The following is a 21,255-nucleotide window of genomic DNA, read 5'->3' as shown; positions in this document are numbered from 1 at the left end:
CCCAGGGCCTGTGCAGCCAACCAGGCGCGTGAGGAAGAGACGACTGCTTCTTCAGCTTCACAGATGAGCTCACGTCCCAGTGAATTTACAGAAAGCGATGTTACTGGAATAATCAACAAAGTCTGTGTACCAATTTCCACCAAGTTAAGCTGACAAATAAGCATAAGAAAGGTAAGAGATGAAGAATGTCTGGATCAGAAGGGAGCTCAGAGCTTACCAGTTCTTCCAGGACATTATTCCAACCCCAGCCATAGTCTAGTCTTGACAGAAATGGACAGAGGAGCATAAAGGCCCATTAGTCCCTTCATATCCGACTCCACTGAATGTGACGAGACCCTCTTAAAGAGGTCAGGCCTACAGACAAGTAGTCTAGGGCTTTGTCCTTTTGGATGATGCCACCTGTCTTGCTCCTAGAGGATGGTCTTATTCCTTATGGAATCACTCCTCCTCCTCTTCCAGAGGCTCCGTTAAGGCAAGTAAGGTACATTATTCCAAGATGGCAGTATCGGTCCTGGTTTAAAGCTCAATGCTGTGGGGGCGCCTGGGTGGCTCAGTCAGTCAAGTGTCTGACTTTGGCTCAGGTCATGATCTCATGATTTGGGAGTTTGAACTCCACATTGGGCTCTCTGCCGTCAGCACGGGGCCTGCTTCAGTTCCTCTGTTCCCCACCTCTCTTTGTCCCTCTCCTGCTCTCTCCCTCTCTGAAATATAAATAAACATTTAAAAAAAGGGGCATCTGGGTGGCTCATGTCCAGTTGAGTGTCCGACTTCAGCTCAGGTCATGATCTCACAGTTCGTGGGTTTGAGCCCCGCATTGGGCTCTGTGACGTCAGCATGGTCTCCCTCTCTCTCTGACCCTCCCCTGGTCATGCTCTGTCTCTCTCAAAAATAAATAAACGTTAAAAAATAAATAAAGCTCAATGGTTTGGAAAAAGGCTCCCTTTGGTGTCCAGTCAAATGGAGGACCATGAACCAAAGCAGTTCTTAATACAGAACTTGATTCACTTCACTTGTGGTTGATTCACATGTCTCAACACATACCCATTTGTATCCTTTCTTTCCAAACTCCAGGAAAGACAGTGAAGATAACTGAACCTTCTTTTAGTGGCCCTCTTTAGACCACTTTTAAGAAATGCAGGTGTTGTTGGTTCAGATATGAAGTTAGGGGTTCTGGGGGTTACATGCTTGTTTTGTTACCACTGAACTTAAGTTCCTTGAAGGAAATCAAGTTTTGCGTTCCATTTAATGTCAAGGAATAACACAGAACTCTTCACTTAACATTAAAAAAAAATTAAACACTTAAATGGTTTACAAGTTAGTGGTAAGGTCCATTTCCTAAATCCTGAGGTTCTAGAGAACGCGTTTGTTGTATTCAATAAAATATGGCTGAACTATATTTTAAATGGATTCATCTTCCTTGCAGATGTTACCTTTTTAGGGGACTGAGTGGAGCATTCAGGGGGAGCTGAAGTAAAGCCGTGGGCAAGATCTGATCAGCACGTGCATGTGCTTATAGAACTCTAAGCACTAATTCCTTTCTCATGAATTCTTGACAGCCGTATATATCGTGAGCCCACACGCATTCCAGTACTGGAATCTCTTAAGATTTCTGCCTGTGTCTTCTATAAATTACATCTAATTTAAGGGAAAAAGAATCAACTCAGGACACCTGTAGAAATGAAGTTACAGTATCAGCTTCAAGAATAGTTTGTAGGAAGACTGGATTCATTGCAGCTTTTTGTTTGAAATGTAATACTGCAGTGTAAGAAGGATGGCCGTACAGCTTCCACAGGTAACGTCTACATTTATTTTATACCAAAAAAGTTATGTGCAACAAATAAACATTCTTACATATTTACATTTGTTTTTACCAGTTAGCAAAACTGTGTCCTAAATCTCTGGTAAAGAATATTTCTATCTATATTAAAGGGGAAGTCTGCCCAGTGAACTCCACTTTAAATGAATGTTTACTCCAGAGCTGAAAGCACTAGTAATAAATATTTTCGATGGAACATACTATACAGGTCATACACCTAATACTTAGGCCATGCTTAATACAGTTTTATAACAAAACATTTCACCTTTTCTGGGCTAATTATTTGTAAAAAACAAACAAACAAAAAAACCAAGTAGCCTGGATTCCCACCCCTGCCCCTTTTGTTTGATTGAAGGGTAGTTCTCACAGATTAGGAATCATTAGTGCTGCCTAAAATGTCTGAATAGAAATGTTCCACCAATGCTTATATCTCGGGGGAAAACCCATGAGGACAAAGGTTGCAGGTTAGGTATTCCTTCCCAATAGGTTGCCAATAATGATAGTGAATTTCTTGTTGGCATTTGTCCAATAGAGATTTTCAAGACAAGGTCTGTCAGCATTCACTCACGTTAAGCAGTGGTTCTAATCTCAGTTACAAAGCAATTGCTGAAGATTACTTTGCACTTTTGCTGATAATCTTAAAGATATAAATGAAATACAAACAAATAAAAGCCAACAATTTAGGTTTAATTAGGTTTAATTTCACTGTAGTCTTGGTCCTATGTCCTACTTAGTAGGGTCCAAAGATCTCTTGTACCAAATGGCAGATCTCTGTATGAAACAGTCAATGCTTTCAACATCTTTAAAAGTAATAGATTTAAAGAGAGGTGACATACATAAAGGAAAAGTAATTCCTGGCACACAGCTAGTTAAACCTGAGTTATTTCACCAGTTTACCTTCCTGGAAAGCACCTAGCTGAAATGCAAAACTGAATGAAATCCTCCAAATCACCTAGATTGCCTAGAATTTATCATTTAACCACAGCTCCTCTCATTTCTTCAAATGATATGACTACACAGTAAATAAGAGGCTTCATTTGTTACATACAACTTATTCCCAAAACCAAGAAGCATGGAATAACTGCGAAAAACAGAAATCCAATTCTCCCTCCCCCCCGCAGTTTGTTCTTCAATGTCGGTGGCTGGTAATGTCGCAGTGTTTTAAATAGTCTCAAAAAGTCGTAACGATCCTCAAATTTTATAGCATGGTGTTTTCTCCTTCTTGGAGTGGAAGAGAGGATGTAGAGGGGAGCCTAAATTCTTCCAGGGCAAAAATATCCCAGCACCCACTGGGGTCCTGTTACTTACTGACATACTGGCATTACCCTGCTGTTACTTCAGGCGGCACACCTTCATCACTCAGTGAGAAAACAAAGAGATTAATTCTACTGGGCTCATAGGAATGTGGCAAAAAATTTTTGTACAACTGAAACAGTGGTGTTTCCCCCAAGGCTTAGGAAAGCAAAGGAAAATCTTGAAGGGTCTGGCTGAACGTTTTTACATTTTATCACATGAGAGTTGACATTTGCAAGAACACAACATCAAGACAAGCTTTAACTATACTCTGCTGATTGATACCAAATATGATGAAAATCCATTTGAAATTGGGACATGAGGAACTTATTTAGCACAACCAGTGTTATATATACCACAGAAGTCTTCACTGTTAACCTTTTCCATTCTAGCCTAGAAGAAAGAAGCAGCAAACTGCCTGGCAGACCGGGAAGCACTGCGATAAGGTGACCTCATTGTACAAGTTCTCCAACATTACGACTTGTTTCTCCACAAACACCAGACATCCGATCAATGCTTTCTAGAGTTCTTTAACTAGAAACAAGAACAATACACACATAATAAAACAGGCATTGAAATATTCACATTCATGGGAAAACAGCCTTGAAATCTGAATTCAACTTTCACAAAACCTGTTAAAACCCGTTGGAAGTTCATTACAATTCAGATTTTATACCTGCCTTGGGCCAGAAAAATACAATGCATCAATTAGGACAGTTAGTTGGAAACTGCTGAACAGTTGCTGACTCTACACAGTACGGTTTACAGAGCAGAGCCTGTCCCCTCCCTTCAAAAAGAAGGCTTATTAAAGAAAAGTCACTGGTCTATTTTTAACATAATGATTAATCTAACTGGAAGCAAAAACATTGCTACTACTTCTCAATCTAAGGAACAAAATGATTGTACAGAACCTTTTTATAGACTGATGCAGGCTTTCTACTTCATGGTAAGAGGAAGGAAGGACACTTCTGCCCAAGTTCAACACACAAAATATTTGGTTTGAGATTTAAGACAGAAGGCACTTTTAACATTCTGATATAAGGTGTTAACCATAGAAACATACTGTCACACTTTCATTTGGGTTTATTCAAATCACTCTTAAAACCTATGCATTGCGTAGTTACTAGAAGGAGTAGTGACACCATTAGTGTATTTTACCTTCAGATATTTCTACCCGTACTACTCCCGGTTATGCAAACTGAGCAGCGTGTCAGCCCTAAAATTTACAAATCTAGTATGGACTCTAAAACAATTAGAAACTAGACATCCAATTAGTGCAGAATTAAACAGGAAATACTACAGAGCTACCCAAGAGCAATCCTACTCTGGAGCAACTGGGCTTATACTGGTTATTTCAAGGTCCTAATACTGTTTGGTCGACTGGCACCGATGTTAAGGAAGAATATCTGCATGAAAATTCAACTGCTGTAAGAGACTTTTCCTAAAAATGCCATGTTAATATTTCCAGCTTTTCTCCAAAGAAATCTACCCATTTCCCCATTTTTAGTGTCCTGAAGGCCTTGGATGTGAAGGTCTGGTCACATGACTCATTTTGGTAAGGTTATAATCAATCCAGTTTTATGACTAGACACAGGCTTGACTTGAATGTCCAAATTTAGTTTCTTCCTTTCTGAGGAAGGAGATGAAAGGGAACCAACTACCCTATTATTTTTGCTGTCAGTGCTGGACCCACAGCTGTCAGTACTTTTCACAAGATGCTCTGTATGGACTTACTATTTTCACTATTTCTTCGGTCAACGTTGAGCTGACAATTCTTCATCGCTACACTTCAACTAAACTGTACAGTAAGTTCTGCAGGGATGGATCCAATATTTCTACCTTTATTTACAAATATCACATAAATGGATTCTAGTTGAATCTACATGTTTAAATCCATCGGCTAAAAACATATTACATATTGTAAACATGGCAATATTTAATACAGTATCTATTCTAAAATATTTTCATGTCATGATCACATTTGTTATACCTGAAATTGAATTTATACACATTAGAGAATTACTAGCAATGGTTGCTCACTTTACAATCAAGGGCAGGGGGCTAGGGCTACATTTTATTATTTCAGAAACATTTTCAAAGTAAAGTTAAAGCTTGTCTTTGATTGGCTCGGCATATCCTTTTTTTTTTTTTGTATCCATATTTAAAATGAAGATTGACACAAAATAGCTAGGGCCCCTTCTAATTTATAGGTTTTATAAAATCAGTTTAAGATTCTCAGGGAAAGTGTCTGTTGTGAAGAATTAAAAAACAAAAAACAAACAAACAAACAAAAAAAACGCTGCAAAATAAACTTAATGGAAAAGGGAACTTCAGGCCGTCAGTCCGGAGCTGGTCAGGCTGTCAGTCTTGCTTAGGCTGCAGCTGCCGTTTCCAGGCCTCATTCAAATAAACTAGTCGTTTGTAGTTGATGATAAGAAGAATGAAGTTCAGCACATATGTGATGACACAGATGATGCAAAACTCCTTCAGCACAAAGTACAGAATGTAGGCCAGGTACAATGACCCCACCACAGACACGATGGAGGACGTCATGAGGATTAAAGCTGCGACTGCACTTGCTGTCATGCCTGCAAGAGAAAGAGACGTGTGGCTCCATCAGTCCTTGACAATGGCGAGAAAGTTTCTGAGTTAAAAGCTAGCACTCCATGATTTGCTGCAGCGTTGCAATACTGATTTTACTGCAAAATGCTATGGAATTTGAGAACGAAAGTTACTCATCTATTTTATTAAGATTATGCAGGGTGACTTTTGCACACAGAATACCAGTTTTATAGCTGCAGTGTTTTTGATTTGTCAGTATTCTAGGTGAAGTATCACTTCTATCATAAACTAGCTTTAGTTAAGTCATGCAAAGAAAATATGCAGTCTTGTAATCACATTATGCAATGAGCCAGTCTGTAAAATTGACAGTCTCACCCCCTCCTAATGGATAAAGGAATGTGAGGACCACAACCTTCTCTCCCAAGCAGGACACGCTTCCCCTGGCCTTTGCACTGGAGGCTCCCCATGTGTGGGAAGTAAAATTTGCTTTCCATGTGTAGATCAAATTTATCAAAAATCCGAAATGGGAGAGGATTATACCAATATGCTGCTGAAGAAGGGAAAAAAAAATTGTAGTAAACATTTCAGAAAGGGCTCACCCTGGAAGATAACGGAAACCACGTTTGGCCAGTCGGCCACATGTGGGTCAAAGCAGATCAAGAAAAAAGGCGGTTATGTGCACTAAACCAGGGCTCTCTCGGTGCTGACATCCTCACGTGTATTGTTTTGTAATTTCCCACAGCTAACAGAAATGAGAACGTGTGTGCTTATTCTCAAGGACAGAGGAGTTAGAGCATTTTACACTACCCTCCTACCCAACAACTAACGGACAAGGGAAACACAAAGAGGAAAAAATAATTGGTGGTAGGAGGTTTGAAGAAGTTAATTAAGGAGCTGAAATCCCCACCTCCTGTTGAATGAGAAGCTGCCTGGAGGCTATAGTCTCACCATAAAGGCCTGACTTGCCCACAGGACTGGTCAGTACTAAAGTATGACCTCTCATAAGACTCTTCAAGACTAAGATACTATTGGATTACTTACAGTGAGGGACTGGCCAACCTGGCCACCTGCTTTTGTAAATAAAGACTGACTGGAACCCAGTCACACGCACTCATTTAGGTAACATCTGTGGTAGAGCTGAGTAGCTGCGACAGCCAGCAAAGCCTAGATGGTTTTCTGTCTGGCCCTTTACTTAAACAGTTTGCTAACGTCATCGATGCTAAATGTCTAAAACTTCAAAAATTAATGCTGCCACATTAATTTTAAAAAGAAAGTGAGTTTCAGAATGATATGAACTGTTATTTACTTCCTCCATCACTCTTTTCCTTGAGATAATAATCGTTTTTACCTCCTAATACTGATGTGTGGATTAAAAGAGCTGATAGGTGGGGCGCCTGGCTGGTAGAGAGTGCAACTCTTGATCTCAGGGTTGTGAGTTCAAGCCCCACGTTGAGCTTAGAGCTTAGTTAAAAAAAAAAAAAAGATAAATAAAGGAGCTAATAGGTACAAAGCACTTCGAATGCTCCATAAATACTGGCTGTTGGTTAAGTACCATTGTACCAAACCTGTCCTAACATAACGTAATGTAGGCTGGTGGCTTGGGACACAATTCCCAGTGGAATTTACAATGTGCTGTAACTCTAAGTAAATGACAGTACTATCAAACAATGGAATATTTTGCAGCTGTAAGGAAGGATGAAGACACTTAGTGGACTGCTATGGATATCAATGTATTAGTCAAGCAAAAAAGAAAGCAGAGTATATAGAACGGTGTGTATAGCATCTGCCTTTTATATTTTAAAAGCAGGAAAATTAAGATGATATATTTGTATTTTCTTGGATATGCCTTGCGAAACTCTACAGCAACAACAAGCAGATACCAGTTGGGCATGAAAGGCAGTAGGAAGTGGGCAGAGGGGGATGAGGGGTGAGGTAGGCGTTTCGCTGGACAGCATTTTAATTTTTTTTTTTTTACTTTTGAACTCATGAATGTATTACCTATGGAAAAATTAAAAATGCTGTCTCTCAAACACCTTAGAAGGGAGTGAAGATGATGTGCTCTGGAAAACTGTTAAATGAGCTCACATATGCCTTCAATGTGCCTCCAGACATTAAAAATGCATGTGAATGCACAAAATTGTGAACAGAAAAGATACATAGGATACATATGATTTAAAAATATATATATAAGGAAATTCACAAATCAAATATTATAAATAGAAATTTGTTCCATCTCTATCTCCAAAAATTAACATAGTCAAAAGCATGTTTTGGGCTATTTTAATTTTGGCTTATATGTTTGGATTTATAGATTCTTCTTTAGAAATCCAAACAGAAAAAATAAATGGAATAAAAAATAAAAATCTCACTCCTGGCCTCCAACCACCAGACCCTTTCCTATGCATTCACATGCATATATATAACATAAACTTGTATCTATTATACTATAATTTACTTTTTTCACTAACCTATGTCTTGATCCTTCCAGAATATACATGTAGACCTACTTTTTCCTTAAATGGCTACATAGTATTTTCTAGTATGGAGGTAACCTAATTTATTCAGCCATTACGTTTGAACGCTTCCAATTTTTTTGCTATCTTAAACTGTACTGCTGTGCATATCCTTGTGTATATTTTTGTATTTCTATAGGATATAGAACAGGGCAAACTTGATAAGGAATATTTAGAAAACTGAGATTCACAATTTGCCTCATAACAAATCAACTTCAGCTAGACAGAAGAGCAGAAAAGAGCTGGCAGATAATAGGGCAGAATATTAACAATTGAAGCCCAAAGATAAAAATGGATAGATTTAACTCTAAAAACATAAAAAATTTTCGTATGATCAAAATTCACCAAACTAACATAAAAAAGGAAAAAGAATGAGTAAAATGTTTCTAACAAATAGGGAAATGGACTATTATCAGGATCCCATCAACAAAAGTGACAATGTAAGGAAATTAAAATGTAATAGTGGCTGTACTTTGTAACTACTGAATTAGAAATTTAAACATTAAAAAAAAAATCTATGTGTTTTGACTCATCCATCTCATGTTTGGAAATTTATTTTGCAGAACTAATTCAAGGAGGGAGGTGTGTGTGAAGGGGTCTTTAAACGATGTTGATCACCACAGGGTTAATGAGCACAAAAAAATTGAAACCTTGTTATCAACAACAACAAAAAACTGAAAAGGAGAAACAACATAAGGATTCACATAAAATTAAGTAAAAAGAACAGAAAGCAATGGGAATAGTGGAGGTGTAAAGGTGATGAAATTATGCACATGGTTCACTGTTAATGTTTTCTCAGTGCGTAATAGTTTTAAGTAACCACACAGTATATAAAGTAATAAGAAAAAAAGTTTCCAGGGAAGACTGGAGTAATAAGTTCTCTGATTGGGACTGGTTTTTCTGGACACTATGGGATGTTGCCATCCTTGATTAAACACCAACAGATACCAAGTTCAGCATCAGCATCATCAAAATCTTAGGGAGCCAAATTTTCACAACAGAAAAATGTACTGCAAACTAGTGGTTCTATCATTAACATGCTTTTATTTAATGTAAAGACATTTCAGGGAAAAGACACAAAGTACTAAATGGAATACAACAAAACAAACTTATTTTTGTATTGCTGTATACTTACCAAGTAATAATTGTAGTATATAAAATATAAGTCCAAAGACACTGTTTGGCTGGTTTAATACACCATCCTTTCCAAAAATGGAACCCAAAAGACCAAATCCTCGACCCCATCTGTAAAATAAGGAAAACCAATAACCCTATTTTGAGTCCTCCTATTTTTAAAAATATAAAATTACTTGAGAATGCCATGCCAATACACCCATCTGAATCTCTAAGTTGCCTATTTCTATATATTCTCTTATGCAAAAGGTAGGATAAAGTACTCTTTTTAAATGTTTACTTATCTTGAGAGAGAGCGCACACACGCACGAGCAGGGAAGGACAGAGAGAGAGGGAATCCCAAGCAGGCTCCGCGCTGTCAGCACAGAGCCCAACGAGGGGCTCAAACTCACAAACTGCAAGATCATGACCTGAGCCAAAGTTGGACGCTTAACTGACTGAGCCACCTAGGCACCCTCAAAGGACTCTTTCTCTGATGACATTAGTATCTGCAGAGGAAGGGCTCTCTCAATTTAAGCCAGAGCCTCCTAGCAGCAGCACCACTCACATTTTGGGCTAAAGAATTCTTTACAGTTGGGGGCGGTTCAGTGCATGACAGGGAGTTCAGCAGTATCCCTGGGCGCTGCCCACTAGATGCTAGTAGTACAACCCGCCAGTTGCGACAACCAAAAATGTCTTAAGCCATTGCCAAATGTTCCTGGAAGGGGACAAAACCACCCCCGTTGAAAGCCACTGACTTAAGCTGCCCTATTTCTTCATTCAAAGTCTGTAGACTGCAGTGTTGCTTCCTGACAAATTTCACCAGGATATGCAATAGGAAATGTATCTTGGGAACACATCTTTAAATGTAGAACAAGAGCAGAAACTATAGGCCCTTCCTAGAATCATACATATACCTCAAGAGTAAAAAATTGACACACTATTTGTTCCATTGTTTTTATTTGCAGTTTAACCTCAAGTTTTGCATTTCACTTCACATTTTCAGAATATTTTCCTATTTTTTAAAAAGATTACTTCTGATCTAATAAAATTTGATTCAAATATCAAACTAACATTTACTTCGGATGAAAACTTTTGAAGATAACTTTAACTACGAGCATGCTTTTTAAAATACCAGAAAGAAAACACTAATGGTTTTAAGTCCATAGCAAAGCACTCAATAAAACCTAAACTTTGGTTTGGAAAACAAACTACCTGAAGACAAGGATAAATAAGTGATTCTTTATTTGTCACACTATTTTAAAAATTTTTTAATGTTTATTTTTGAGAGAAAGAGAGAAAGAGCGTGAGTGGGGAAGGGCAGAAAGAGAGGGAGACACAGAATCTGAAGCAGCCTCCAGGCATTGAGCTGTCAGCACATGACATGAACTCATGAACCGCAAAATCATGATCTGAGCCGAAGTCGGACGCTTAACCGACTGAGCCACCCAGGAGCCCCCATCACCCTACTTTAAAAATATATATATTTTTTACAAGCAAGCGAGAGCCCTGAAGATTTTTACTGTACAGAGTTACACACTTTGAGGAACACAAAATAATCTCCACGTTTCTGTATTCTTTCACACATCAAATACTCATTGCGCATGTTCTAGGTGCAGATAATGGGTCAGGCATTGGAATCCAGGAGAGAACCAGTCAGAAGAGGTGGTGCCCTTGTGGAACTCTTATTCCATTTAGGGAGGAGAAGTAGTGAACAGGTGAACAAATGACAAAGTTATCTTCAGAAACGGATGAAACCATTAACAGATATGTGGGAAAAGTGAGGCGGGAGATTATTCGAGACCAGAGCTTCTGAAAATTTAAAAGTGCATATGATCACTTTGGGGTCTCATTAACATGCAGGTTTTCCTTTAGCAGGTCTGTGTTAGGGCCTAGGACTCTGTGTTTCCAAACAAAACAAAACAACTCCCAGCTCAAGCTTCTAGTCTGGGGACCACACTCAGTACCACTCAGCTCTAGACGGAGAAGGGGTCGAGGGAGCTATTCTAGCTAGATGGTCAGAGATGGCCTTTTCCAGGAACTAAAATCCTGAATGAATTAAATCCTGAATGATGAAAAGCAGCCAATCTCAAGAGGAACAGCAAGTACAAAGGCCTTGAGGCAGGAATGAGCGATGAGTGTCCTAAGGCCATCAAGGCTGACACAGGATGAGGGAAGAATGGCAAGAGAATGAGGCACCCAGTCATTTACATCATTTATGGCCTTGTTTATAGGCCATGATGAAGAGTTTGAATTTTATTCTAATTGCAATGGGAGGGCATTCAGTGGCTTTAAATAGGAGAGTAATATAAGCTTATTTATGATCGCTCTTGACTATTGTGGAAAAAACAAACTGCAGGAGAGCAAGAGCAGACGGAAGAAACCATATGCAATCAACTTCTTAGCCCCACTCATCTGAAGTAGGAATTCAAATGTAAATCACCACCTTTGGCAATGGAAATAATTGGGCACACTGCCAAAATTATAACCGGCAAACAGAATTTTTACATATTCCAAACACTAATCTCTAATTATTCACATAGGATCATGTCAATCTTTTTCCTGAAAACAATGCAGAAATCCATAGAATGAATATATTGGCTTATCACAGTAATACGTATATAAGGTTTAAAAATCAAATAACACTGAAAGTCTTACAAAATAGACACCCCATACTCCAGCCCTCTCCACACACAGTTCTGACCCCCAGAGGCAACCATTTTGATATCTTTTAACCTTTTTTCCCTATATAATTCCACATTTCTAAATAATATGCTTACATGGCTATTTCTTGACTTCTGGATTCTAAATATCTTCTGATTTTCTAATATGGTAGACTAGAATGTTGCTTTAAAGAAACATTTTATTGTGGAAAGCGTTAAATGTACAGACGCAAAGTTAACAGAACAATCCATGTAATCTCATCACCCAGCTTCAAAATTAAACCTCTTTTGTTTCATTTCCACCTCTACCCACACACCACTCATGATGATTTTTAGTTATTTTTTAAATTTTAATGCACAAATCTTAACTTTTCTGTAATTTAAAAAAAATTTTTTTTAACGTTTATTTATTTTTGAGACAGAGAGAGACAGAGCATGAACAGGGGAGGGTCAGAGAGAGGGAGACACAGAATCCGAAACAGGCTCCAGGCTCTGAGCTGTCAGCACAGAGCCCGACGCGGGGCTTGAACTCACAGACCACGAAATCATGACCTGAGCCGAAGTTGGCCGCTTAACCGACTGAGCCACGCAGGCGCCCCAACTTTTCTGTAATTTTGATGAATGGAACACCTGACTACTCCTGGATACATCTGAGTAGTCCTGGTATACTAATTCTGGTATACTCACTAATAGTGTGAAAGGTGAATTTAAGTATCTTTCCTAAACAAACAAACGAACAAACAAAACCCAAACATTCCAACACCAGAGAGTCTTCCCATCTCCCCAATTAAGTTCTGTTAGTTCCTTCCTGTCGATCCACACTCCTCTTTACCACAAGCAGTAAGTACCTGGCTATCTAGGTAGGAATCCAACCTCAAAACCAAAATTAGATCTCTGGTCTTCCTGATCACAGTGCTACGGCGTTTCCTTACGTCACATTAAGTTATAAAGTACAATTACCATTCTAGCATTTTCAACCAAACAGAACGATCACTTAATTACTTGATGAATATAATAAAGTTTAATAAACTTTGATGAACGATGGAATAAGTGTTAGCAAGTCAACTCACAAAGTAGACTGACATTATGTAAGATTATTTTCCTTGGAAAGGTCAATGAGAACAGATTTTCATAAATGACCCTTAAAACTGCTAAGGGTGGTTGTAATTTAAAAACTTCTTGGTGAATTTTTTTCAAGTTGGGACATTTGAAAATACTGAGTTTTCCCCCACTTCTAAAAGCTATATGGAACTATATGAGATACATTTTATGTGCTAACTTTATTCCTGGCTTTATCTTAGTTTCTAACCATTTTCTCCTTGTCCCATCTATAATCACAATTCTATTATTTTACTTATCCCAGACCTGCCCCAAGTAATTTATGGAAGAAGTTGGGACATTAACCAATTGAGAAAAAAAAAATGTTCTCATTTTTTTAAAATGATGATTTTTTTGGTCATTAAAAAAAATTATTTTAATATTTATTTATTTATTTATTTAAAAAAAATTTTTTTAACGTTTATTTTTGAGACAGAGAGAGACAGAGCATGAACAGGGGAGGGGCAGAGAGAGAGGGAGACACAGAATCTGAAACAGGCTCCAGGCTCTGAGCAGTCAGCACAGAGCCCGACGCGGGGCTCGAACTCACGAACTGTGAGATCATGACCTAAGCCGAAGTCAGACGCTTAACTGACCAAGACACCCAGGCGCCCCAATGTTTATTTATTTTTGAGAGAGAGAGAGAGAGACCAGAGCACAAGCAGGGGAGGGGCAGAGACAGAGGAAGACAGAAGAATCCGAAGCAGGCTCTAGGTTCTGAGTGGTCAGCACAGAGCCTGACGTGGGGCTCGAACTCACAGACTGCGAGATCATGACCTGAGCTGAAGTTGAATGCTTATCCGACTGAGCCACCCAGGCACCCGTTGTTGGTCATTTTTTATTAAGTTTTTAATTTTAATTCCAGTGTAGTTAACATACAGTGTTATAGTAGTTTCAAGTGTACGATATAGTGATACAACACTTCCAAACATCACCCAGTGCTCATCACAACTGTACTCTTTAATCCCTATCACCTATTTTGCCCAATCCCCCCCACCCCCTGCCTTCCCTCTGACAATCAGTTTGTTCCCTATAGTTAAGAGTCTGTTTCTTGGTTTGTCTTTTTCCCTTTGCTCATTTTTTTTGTTTCTTAAATTCTACATGCGTGAAATCATATAGTATTTGTCTTTCTCTGGTCTATTTTGCTTAGCATTATACTCTCTAGCCCCATTCATGTTGTTGCAAATGGCAAGATTTCATTCCTTTTTTATGGCTGAGTAATATTCCATTTTACACACACACACACACACACACACACACACACACACCCCACATCTTCCTTATCCACTCATCTGTCGATAGACACTTGGGCTGCTTCCATATCTTGGCTATTGTAAGTAATGCTGCTATAAACATAGGGGTACGTGTATCCCTTTGAATTATTATTTTTGTATTCTTTGGGTAAATACCCAGTAGGGCAGTTGCTGGATCTTAGGGCAGTTCTATTTTTAACTTTTTGAGGAACCTCCATACTGTTTTCCACAGTGGCTGCACCAGTTTGCATTCCTACCAACTGTGCAAGAGGGTTCCTTTTTCCCCACATCCTGGCCAAAAGCTGGTTCTTGTGTTTTTTATTTTAGCCATTCTGACAGTGATATCTCACTGTAGTTTTGATTTGCACTTCCCTGATGAGTGATGTTAAGCATCTTTTCATGTGTCTTGTTGGCCATATGTACTCCTTCTTTGGAGAAATGTCTGTTCATGTCTTCTGCTCATTTTTTAAATTGGATTATTTATTTCTTGGGTGTTGAGTTGTATAAATCCTTTATTTATTTTGGATACTAACCTTTTATTGATGTCATTTGCAGACATTTTCTCCCATTCATTAGGTTGCCTTTTAGTTTTGTTGGCTGTTTCCTTTGCTGCGCAGAAGATTTTTTTTTTTTTTAGAAGATTTTTATTTTGATGAAGTTTATTTTTGCTTTTATTTACCTTGCCTCAGAAGACCTATCTAGAAAAATGTTGCCACAGCTGATGTCAGGGACATCACTGCCTGTGCTCTCTTCTACAATTTTATAGTTTCAGGTCTCACATGTAGCTCTTTGATCCATTTTGAGTTGACTTTTGTGTATGGTGTAAGAAAGTGGTCCAGTTTCATTCTTTTGCATGTAGCTATCCAGTTTTCCCAACACCATTTGTTGAAGAACCTGTCTTTTCCCCATTGTATATTTTTTCCTCCTTTGTCAAAAACTGACCATGTAATTTGTGGGTTTATTTCTGGGTCTTCTGTTCTATGGATCTATGTGTCTATCTTAATCCAGTACCATACTGTTTTGATCACTACAGCTTTGTAATGTACCTTAAAGTCTTGAATTGTGATACCTTCAGTTTTGTTTTTCTTTTTCAAGGTTCCTTTGGCTATTTGGGGTCTTTATTTTAAATTATTTTTTTAATGTTTATTTATTTTGGGGGACAGAGAGAGGAGACAGAGGATCTGAAGTGGGCTCAGTGCTGACAGCAGAGAGCCCAATGTGGGGCTCAAACTCATGAACAGCAAGATCATGACCTGAGCGGAACTCAAGTGCTTAACCAACTGAGCCACCTGGGTGCCCTGGGGTCTTCTATGGTCCCATACAAATTTTAGGATTACATTCACAAGTTTTAAACTTCTGATGACTTTTATTTATTTGCTTATTTATATATTGGAAATCATTTGCTTTTTTCTTTGGTATTTAAATTTTGTAATGTGTGATGATTTTGGTTTTACCATTATATTTTAACAATACAATTTAATAATAGCAATTGAAAAATTCTCTTTATACAACAAATACATAGATATTTGAGTTCTAAGTATGTGTACTAAATTTAATCACCAAATTTCCACATGGAGAGACCTCCATTTCAGCAATACTTCCTGCCTCTTGACCCATTCCCTCACTTATCTCTTGCTAGGCTGGTAGCAAAAACTTGTTTGATTGATCAGTTTACAAGAAGGAACTGGGCATCTGTAGATCAGACCCTTCTGGATTCCTTCTTTGGGATCTATCTGAACAAAGCTGCATCTAAGACTAAACTTTTTTTTTTTTTTTAATGTTTATTTATTTTTGAGAGAGAGAGAGAACAGGAGCAGGGGAGGGGCAGAGAGAGAGGGAGACACAGAATCTGAAGCAGGCTCCAGGCTCTGAGCTGTCAGCACAGAGCCTGATGTGGGACTTGAACCCATGGACTGCGAGATCATGACCCAAGCCGAAGTTGGATGTTTAACCAACTGAGCCACCCAGGCGCTCCTATTTTTTTTAATTGTGGTAAAACACACACACACACACACACACACACACACACACACACACACACACACACATTAAATTGACCACCTTAACCATCTTTAAGTGCACAGTTCAGCAATGTTAAATATGCTTGCATTGTTGTGAAACATCTCCAGAACCTTTTTATCTTGCAAAACTGAAGGAACTCTGCTTTTCTCTCTCCTCCCAGTCCCTGGCAACCACCTTTTCATTTTGTTTCTATGAATTTGACTACCTTACTTTAGATACCTCATATAAGTGAAATCCCACAGTACCTGGCTTTATGTGACTGCTTATTTAGTACAGTTCCTTCAAGGTTCATACATGTAGCATGTGACACGATTTCTTTGCTTTTTAAATAAAAGGCTGACTAATATGCCATTTTCTGTGTATACCATACTTTGTTTATCCATTCGTCCATTCAGGGACACTGGGTTGTTTCCACCTCTTGCCATATAAAGCTTGTTTGCTATTTTTTTTTTTCTGGTACCCCAAACAATTACAACTGCTCTGGTAATTTTTCACCCATTCCTCTGACAGAAACAAGCCCCCTTGATAGTAAAGTTTCAGGTAAAGCCCAATGTCCAAGCAAATCAAAGATGAGGCCCTTCAACAAGAGCTAGGACATCCTCTCCTACCATTTTGTTGTGAGAGTTAACAGCATGGTTCATGGGAGGAAGATGGCCCTGGGTGAAGATTAAAAAAAAAAAAAAAAAAAAAGATATTTCTCTCATTCTAAAATCATGGGTTATGATACATCATCAATTTAGTAACAATTTTTCAGAGGAAAAGGTACCATATAAATATCTACATTCATCCAGATGTTAAAGCTAAATAACAATGGAACACAAAAATCAGAGAAACAAAGAAGTTAATGTCTGGGTTTAGAAAATCTTTGTCAAAGTTTCTTTTGAGGAAATGACCAGCTTGTACCAGGAAAGGGCCTCATTCCCAAGCCACTGTGGACACGAGGTGTGGAACAAAACTTAAAATTTTTTCAGGATGAAAGGTCTGTTTTTTCACATTATCTCAAGAACCCAAAAGGGTCAAAAACCACTAAAAAGGAAAAATGGACCCTGGAAAATGCACAACAGCGGGATAATCCTTGTATTGGCCTAGCATAATATCTGGTAATACCGTATGTGAAAAAAATACTTGTGATTACTACTATAAAAATTTCTGAGGAACTTGATGGAAGACTTGGGTTCTCATTTGGTAAGATTTTTTAAATTTGTTTTCATGATATTAGTTCTCTGATCTTGGAGTCACCCTTCTCAGAGGCAAGCACTTTCAACTCATTTTAGTGGTTTCTTTGGTATTTACCCAGAAATTTCTTTGTATACACATTCAAATGATCTTTTCAGATAATCTATTCAATGATGCAGCAAGCCACAGAGAAATACAGTCCATACCACGGTCTGGCCTTTGGCTTTCATGACATTGCTTAGTGTGTGGTTCTCCACAATCTTTGTTTTACTGTTGTCTCCGTAATTCAGCCGCTGTGGCGCTTCCTTATATTCTCAGCCAGCAAGCTTCCTTCACATTTCTTCCCTCCACCCCCAAGGTGAAGTCTTACAGTGACCATATTATTTATTTATGTAAAATTTAACAACTCTTTGAACTCTGTCAGTATTTTAATTAGGATTATTGTTGTTTTCTCTTCATCATCTGGTTACATTTACACAGGTTTTGAATGGTCCACCCCATCCCTTGTTTTCCCATAAGCCCTGGGAAATGTACTTTTTAAATGTACTTTTGATCAAAGTATCATTTACATATAGAAAACTACCCACAAGTGTATTAAACTTAATTTCCAGGAGTCTCCACTCCCATTTTCTTTTATTTGATGTTAAGTCACTTTTAAGCAATAAATTCCTAGTCCTGGTATTTTTAAGGTTCAATTCCATAGGAAATGCATTTTTTTCAGTAACATATTATATCAGAAATTCTATTAAAACTATAATTACATTTCTTTTTGTGCACAAATTGCTTTTCCTGGAGTTAATAATTCATTCTTATTTTTTCTTTTTCTATGCCACCATCATTAATTTTCCAAAATCCTTCTGAGCAATATTATCCCTTTTTTTTGACACCCTAACATGTTTTTTATTTTTTAAGTTTTTAAAAACTTATTTGGAAATATTTTCAAACTTATAAGAAGTCACAAAAATAAAAATAGAACAAAGAACACCCATATATTCTTTAGAAAGACTCACCTACTGTTATTTTACCCCATTTGCTTTTTTATTCCATCTCCCTCTCCTTCTCTCTACACATACACACACATACTGACTGTCATCCTAACTTCCAATCTCTTCCCTACCTCAAACCTTTCTTAGATCTCCCTTTTGCCCTTGGTTAATCACTTGTTTTGGTGAAACAATCTTTTAGTAGCTTCCCTGAGAAAATATTACACTGGAGGTAACATTTCTGAGATGTGGAGTCTTAAAATATCTTTCTTCTACCATCAGAGTGGATTGGTAATTTTGGGGGTATATAATTATAAATTAAAAATAATTTTCCCTCAGGAGTTTTAAAGCCATTGTCCTTGAAAAACCTGCTGCCGTTCTGACCCTTGAATATGTCGTTTTTCTTCCTTTATGAGACTTTTAAGAAACTTCTTTTTAATCCTACTGATCTAAAAAAACTTTTTAAAGTTTATTTATTTTTGATAGAGAGAGACAGAGCACGAATGGGGGAGGAGCAGAGAGAGAAGGAGACACAGAATCCTAAGCAGGCTCCAGGCTCTGAGCTGTCAGCACAGAGCCTGCCTGATGTGGGGCTCGAACTCACCAACTGTGAGATCATGACCTGAGCCGAAGTCGGACGCTTAGCCAACTGAGCCATCCAGGTGCCCCTAATCCTGATGTTCTAAAATTTCACAGGGGCACCTGGGTGGCTCAGTCAGTTGAGCATCCGACTTCAGCTCAGGTCATGATCTCACAGTTGGTGAGCTCAAGCCCCATATCGGGCTCTGTGCTGACAGCTCAGAGCCTGCAGCCTGCTTCGGATTCTGTGTCTTCTCCTGTCTCTGCCCCTTCCCATGCTCATACTCTGTCTCTCTCTCTCTCAATAATAAATATACATTAAAATTTTTTTTTTAATTTCACAAAGGATGTGCCTTGATATAGGTCTTAAGTTGTTCATTTTGAAGGGTCCTTGGTAGGCCCTTTGAATGTACAAATTCATGTTTTTCAATGCCAGAAATTTTGCACATATTACCACTTAGCCAAATGTGGACTTCTTAAACTGAACCTCTAGGGGTTTTTTTTTTTACCCCTTTCTTTTATTTTCCATCTCTTTTTCCTTTTACTCCATTTTCTTGCAGATTAACATGATGTAACTCTTCCAAGTCTTCTATTAAATTCACTTATTAAACTTACTGCTACCATATGTTCAATTTCTAAGTGTTCTCTCCTATCCTATGATTATTCATTTACATAAATAGAATCTTCTTTGTTTAAAGATACCACTTATTTCTTAGATCTAATGAGATAAAACCATCGATTTTTATTTTAGGTTTACTTCTTGGCAGCTTCATTTAGTTTCTTCTGAGTTCCTTGGTGTCATCTCTCATGTTGGAGACTTTTCTCAAATGTATGAGGATCCTTAACTGTCAATTCACTTGTAAGACCAAGGCATTAAAAATATGAATGTCAATTCTAGCCCTGGACAGAATACAATATGGCTATTCCAGCCTCTCTCTCTCTTCCCTACTGATTACAACTAAAAAATGAACAGAATACAGAGAGCAACTACCCGCGGATCCTAAAAAGGAAAAATAGCCAGTGGATAGAGAAGAAAGGTCAAAACTTGAATAAAAACCAGAACGGTGGAATTTTCTGAGGGTTTTTCCTCCTTTACCTTCTTCTTTTGAACCGAGGGTGGTATAAGTTGTGGAATTGTCCATGGGAAGAGATAATAAAAAAGGCCCACTTTCCGGCCAAAGGATGAGTAAAAGGGACCCATGTGAGTTGGAGAATGTGGGAGCTACCAAGTTTGTTTTCACATTTAATTTTTCCCTCCTGGTCTTGCCTAAAGGGAAGCAAGAGAACTGTACCTCAGGCATGGTTTGAGATACCTTGAATTCTGAGAGAAAAGCCTCTCTCTGTCTGGAAAAAATAAGAAAAGGGGCCCCTGTGGTCTTAAGTATGTGGGAGGAATCCTGTAATTTTTCTCTTTTCTCTCATGGCTTTACCCCAAGGGTGAAGTCAGTCACGTGGAACCGTAGAACAGTAAGAAGGGCTAAAGCTCTCTGTGAGAAACCTGTCTTTTTAGCAGGAGGAATTGTGAAAGGGGCCACTGGGAGTCAGAGATTAGGAAGAGAATCCCAGCAAAGAGCAAGCCAAATAAGGGACCCTTAATTCTGAATAGGAATTAACAGAAGTCCCAGAATCATCCTTGAGATGCAGCATGGAACAGATCCAAAGAAGCACAGCAAAGTCTTTGAGAACTAAACTACTGTATAAACCACCACTCAAGGTGCAGACGAACTAGCTACTGAGTGTGGCATGTGAAGGGAAACTCAACCAGGAGAACACGGAAAGCTTCGTCTATAGTGGGAGAGACAGAACCTGTAGTCTTAATCTGATTGAGTTATTGCCAAAACAAACATCAGCATCTCAGAAGATCTTTAACAGGACCCAAAGTCTAACAAAATAATATTCAAAATACACTTAAAATAACATGCCAAAATGACATAACGTACAAAGAATTAAAAAAAAGTGACTAACTCTCAAGGAGAAAAAATAATTAATAGATGTCAAGCCTAAAATAACACAGGTATTACCAGTATAAGATTTAAAACACTTACATCTATATTCCACAAGGTGAAAGTAACCAGAAATGACTGGAAAGGTAAAAGTTCTCAGCAGAGAAGGAATCACTAGAAAAGGTCTAACAGTCATGTCATGGAAATCTAGAAGAGACTGAGGTGCACACACACACAAAGA

At 38.2% G+C, this 21,255-nt stretch overlaps 1 protein-coding gene across 1 annotated transcript in view; it reads right to left on the bottom strand.

The window, feature by feature from the left end:
* Window positions 1-1,784: 1,784 nt before the first annotated feature.
* The window catches only part of VKORC1L1 (vitamin K epoxide reductase complex subunit 1 like 1), a 62,933-nt gene continuing 43,462 nt past the window's right edge, over window positions 1,785-21,255 (bottom strand). The window contains exons 2-3 of the mRNA XM_019421758.2: window positions 9,320-9,429; window positions 1,785-5,697 (exon numbers count right to left, since the gene is read on the bottom strand). Coding sequence (XP_019277303.2) covers window positions 5,471-5,697; window positions 9,320-9,429 — 337 coding nt within the window. The 3' untranslated portion in view covers window positions 1,785-5,470. The remainder of the gene's footprint in view (window positions 5,698-9,319; window positions 9,430-21,255) is intronic.

The sequence above is a fragment of the Panthera pardus genome, unplaced genomic scaffold (genome assembly GCF_024362965.1).
Source record: "Panthera pardus isolate Hobbes unplaced genomic scaffold, ASM2436296v1 HiC_scaffold_4, whole genome shotgun sequence".
In the NCBI taxonomy this organism is placed as follows: domain Eukaryota; kingdom Metazoa; phylum Chordata; class Mammalia; order Carnivora; family Felidae; genus Panthera; species Panthera pardus.
The sequence above is the reverse complement of the archived record's forward strand: the minus strand, read 5'-3'. Positions and strand labels throughout refer to the sequence as shown.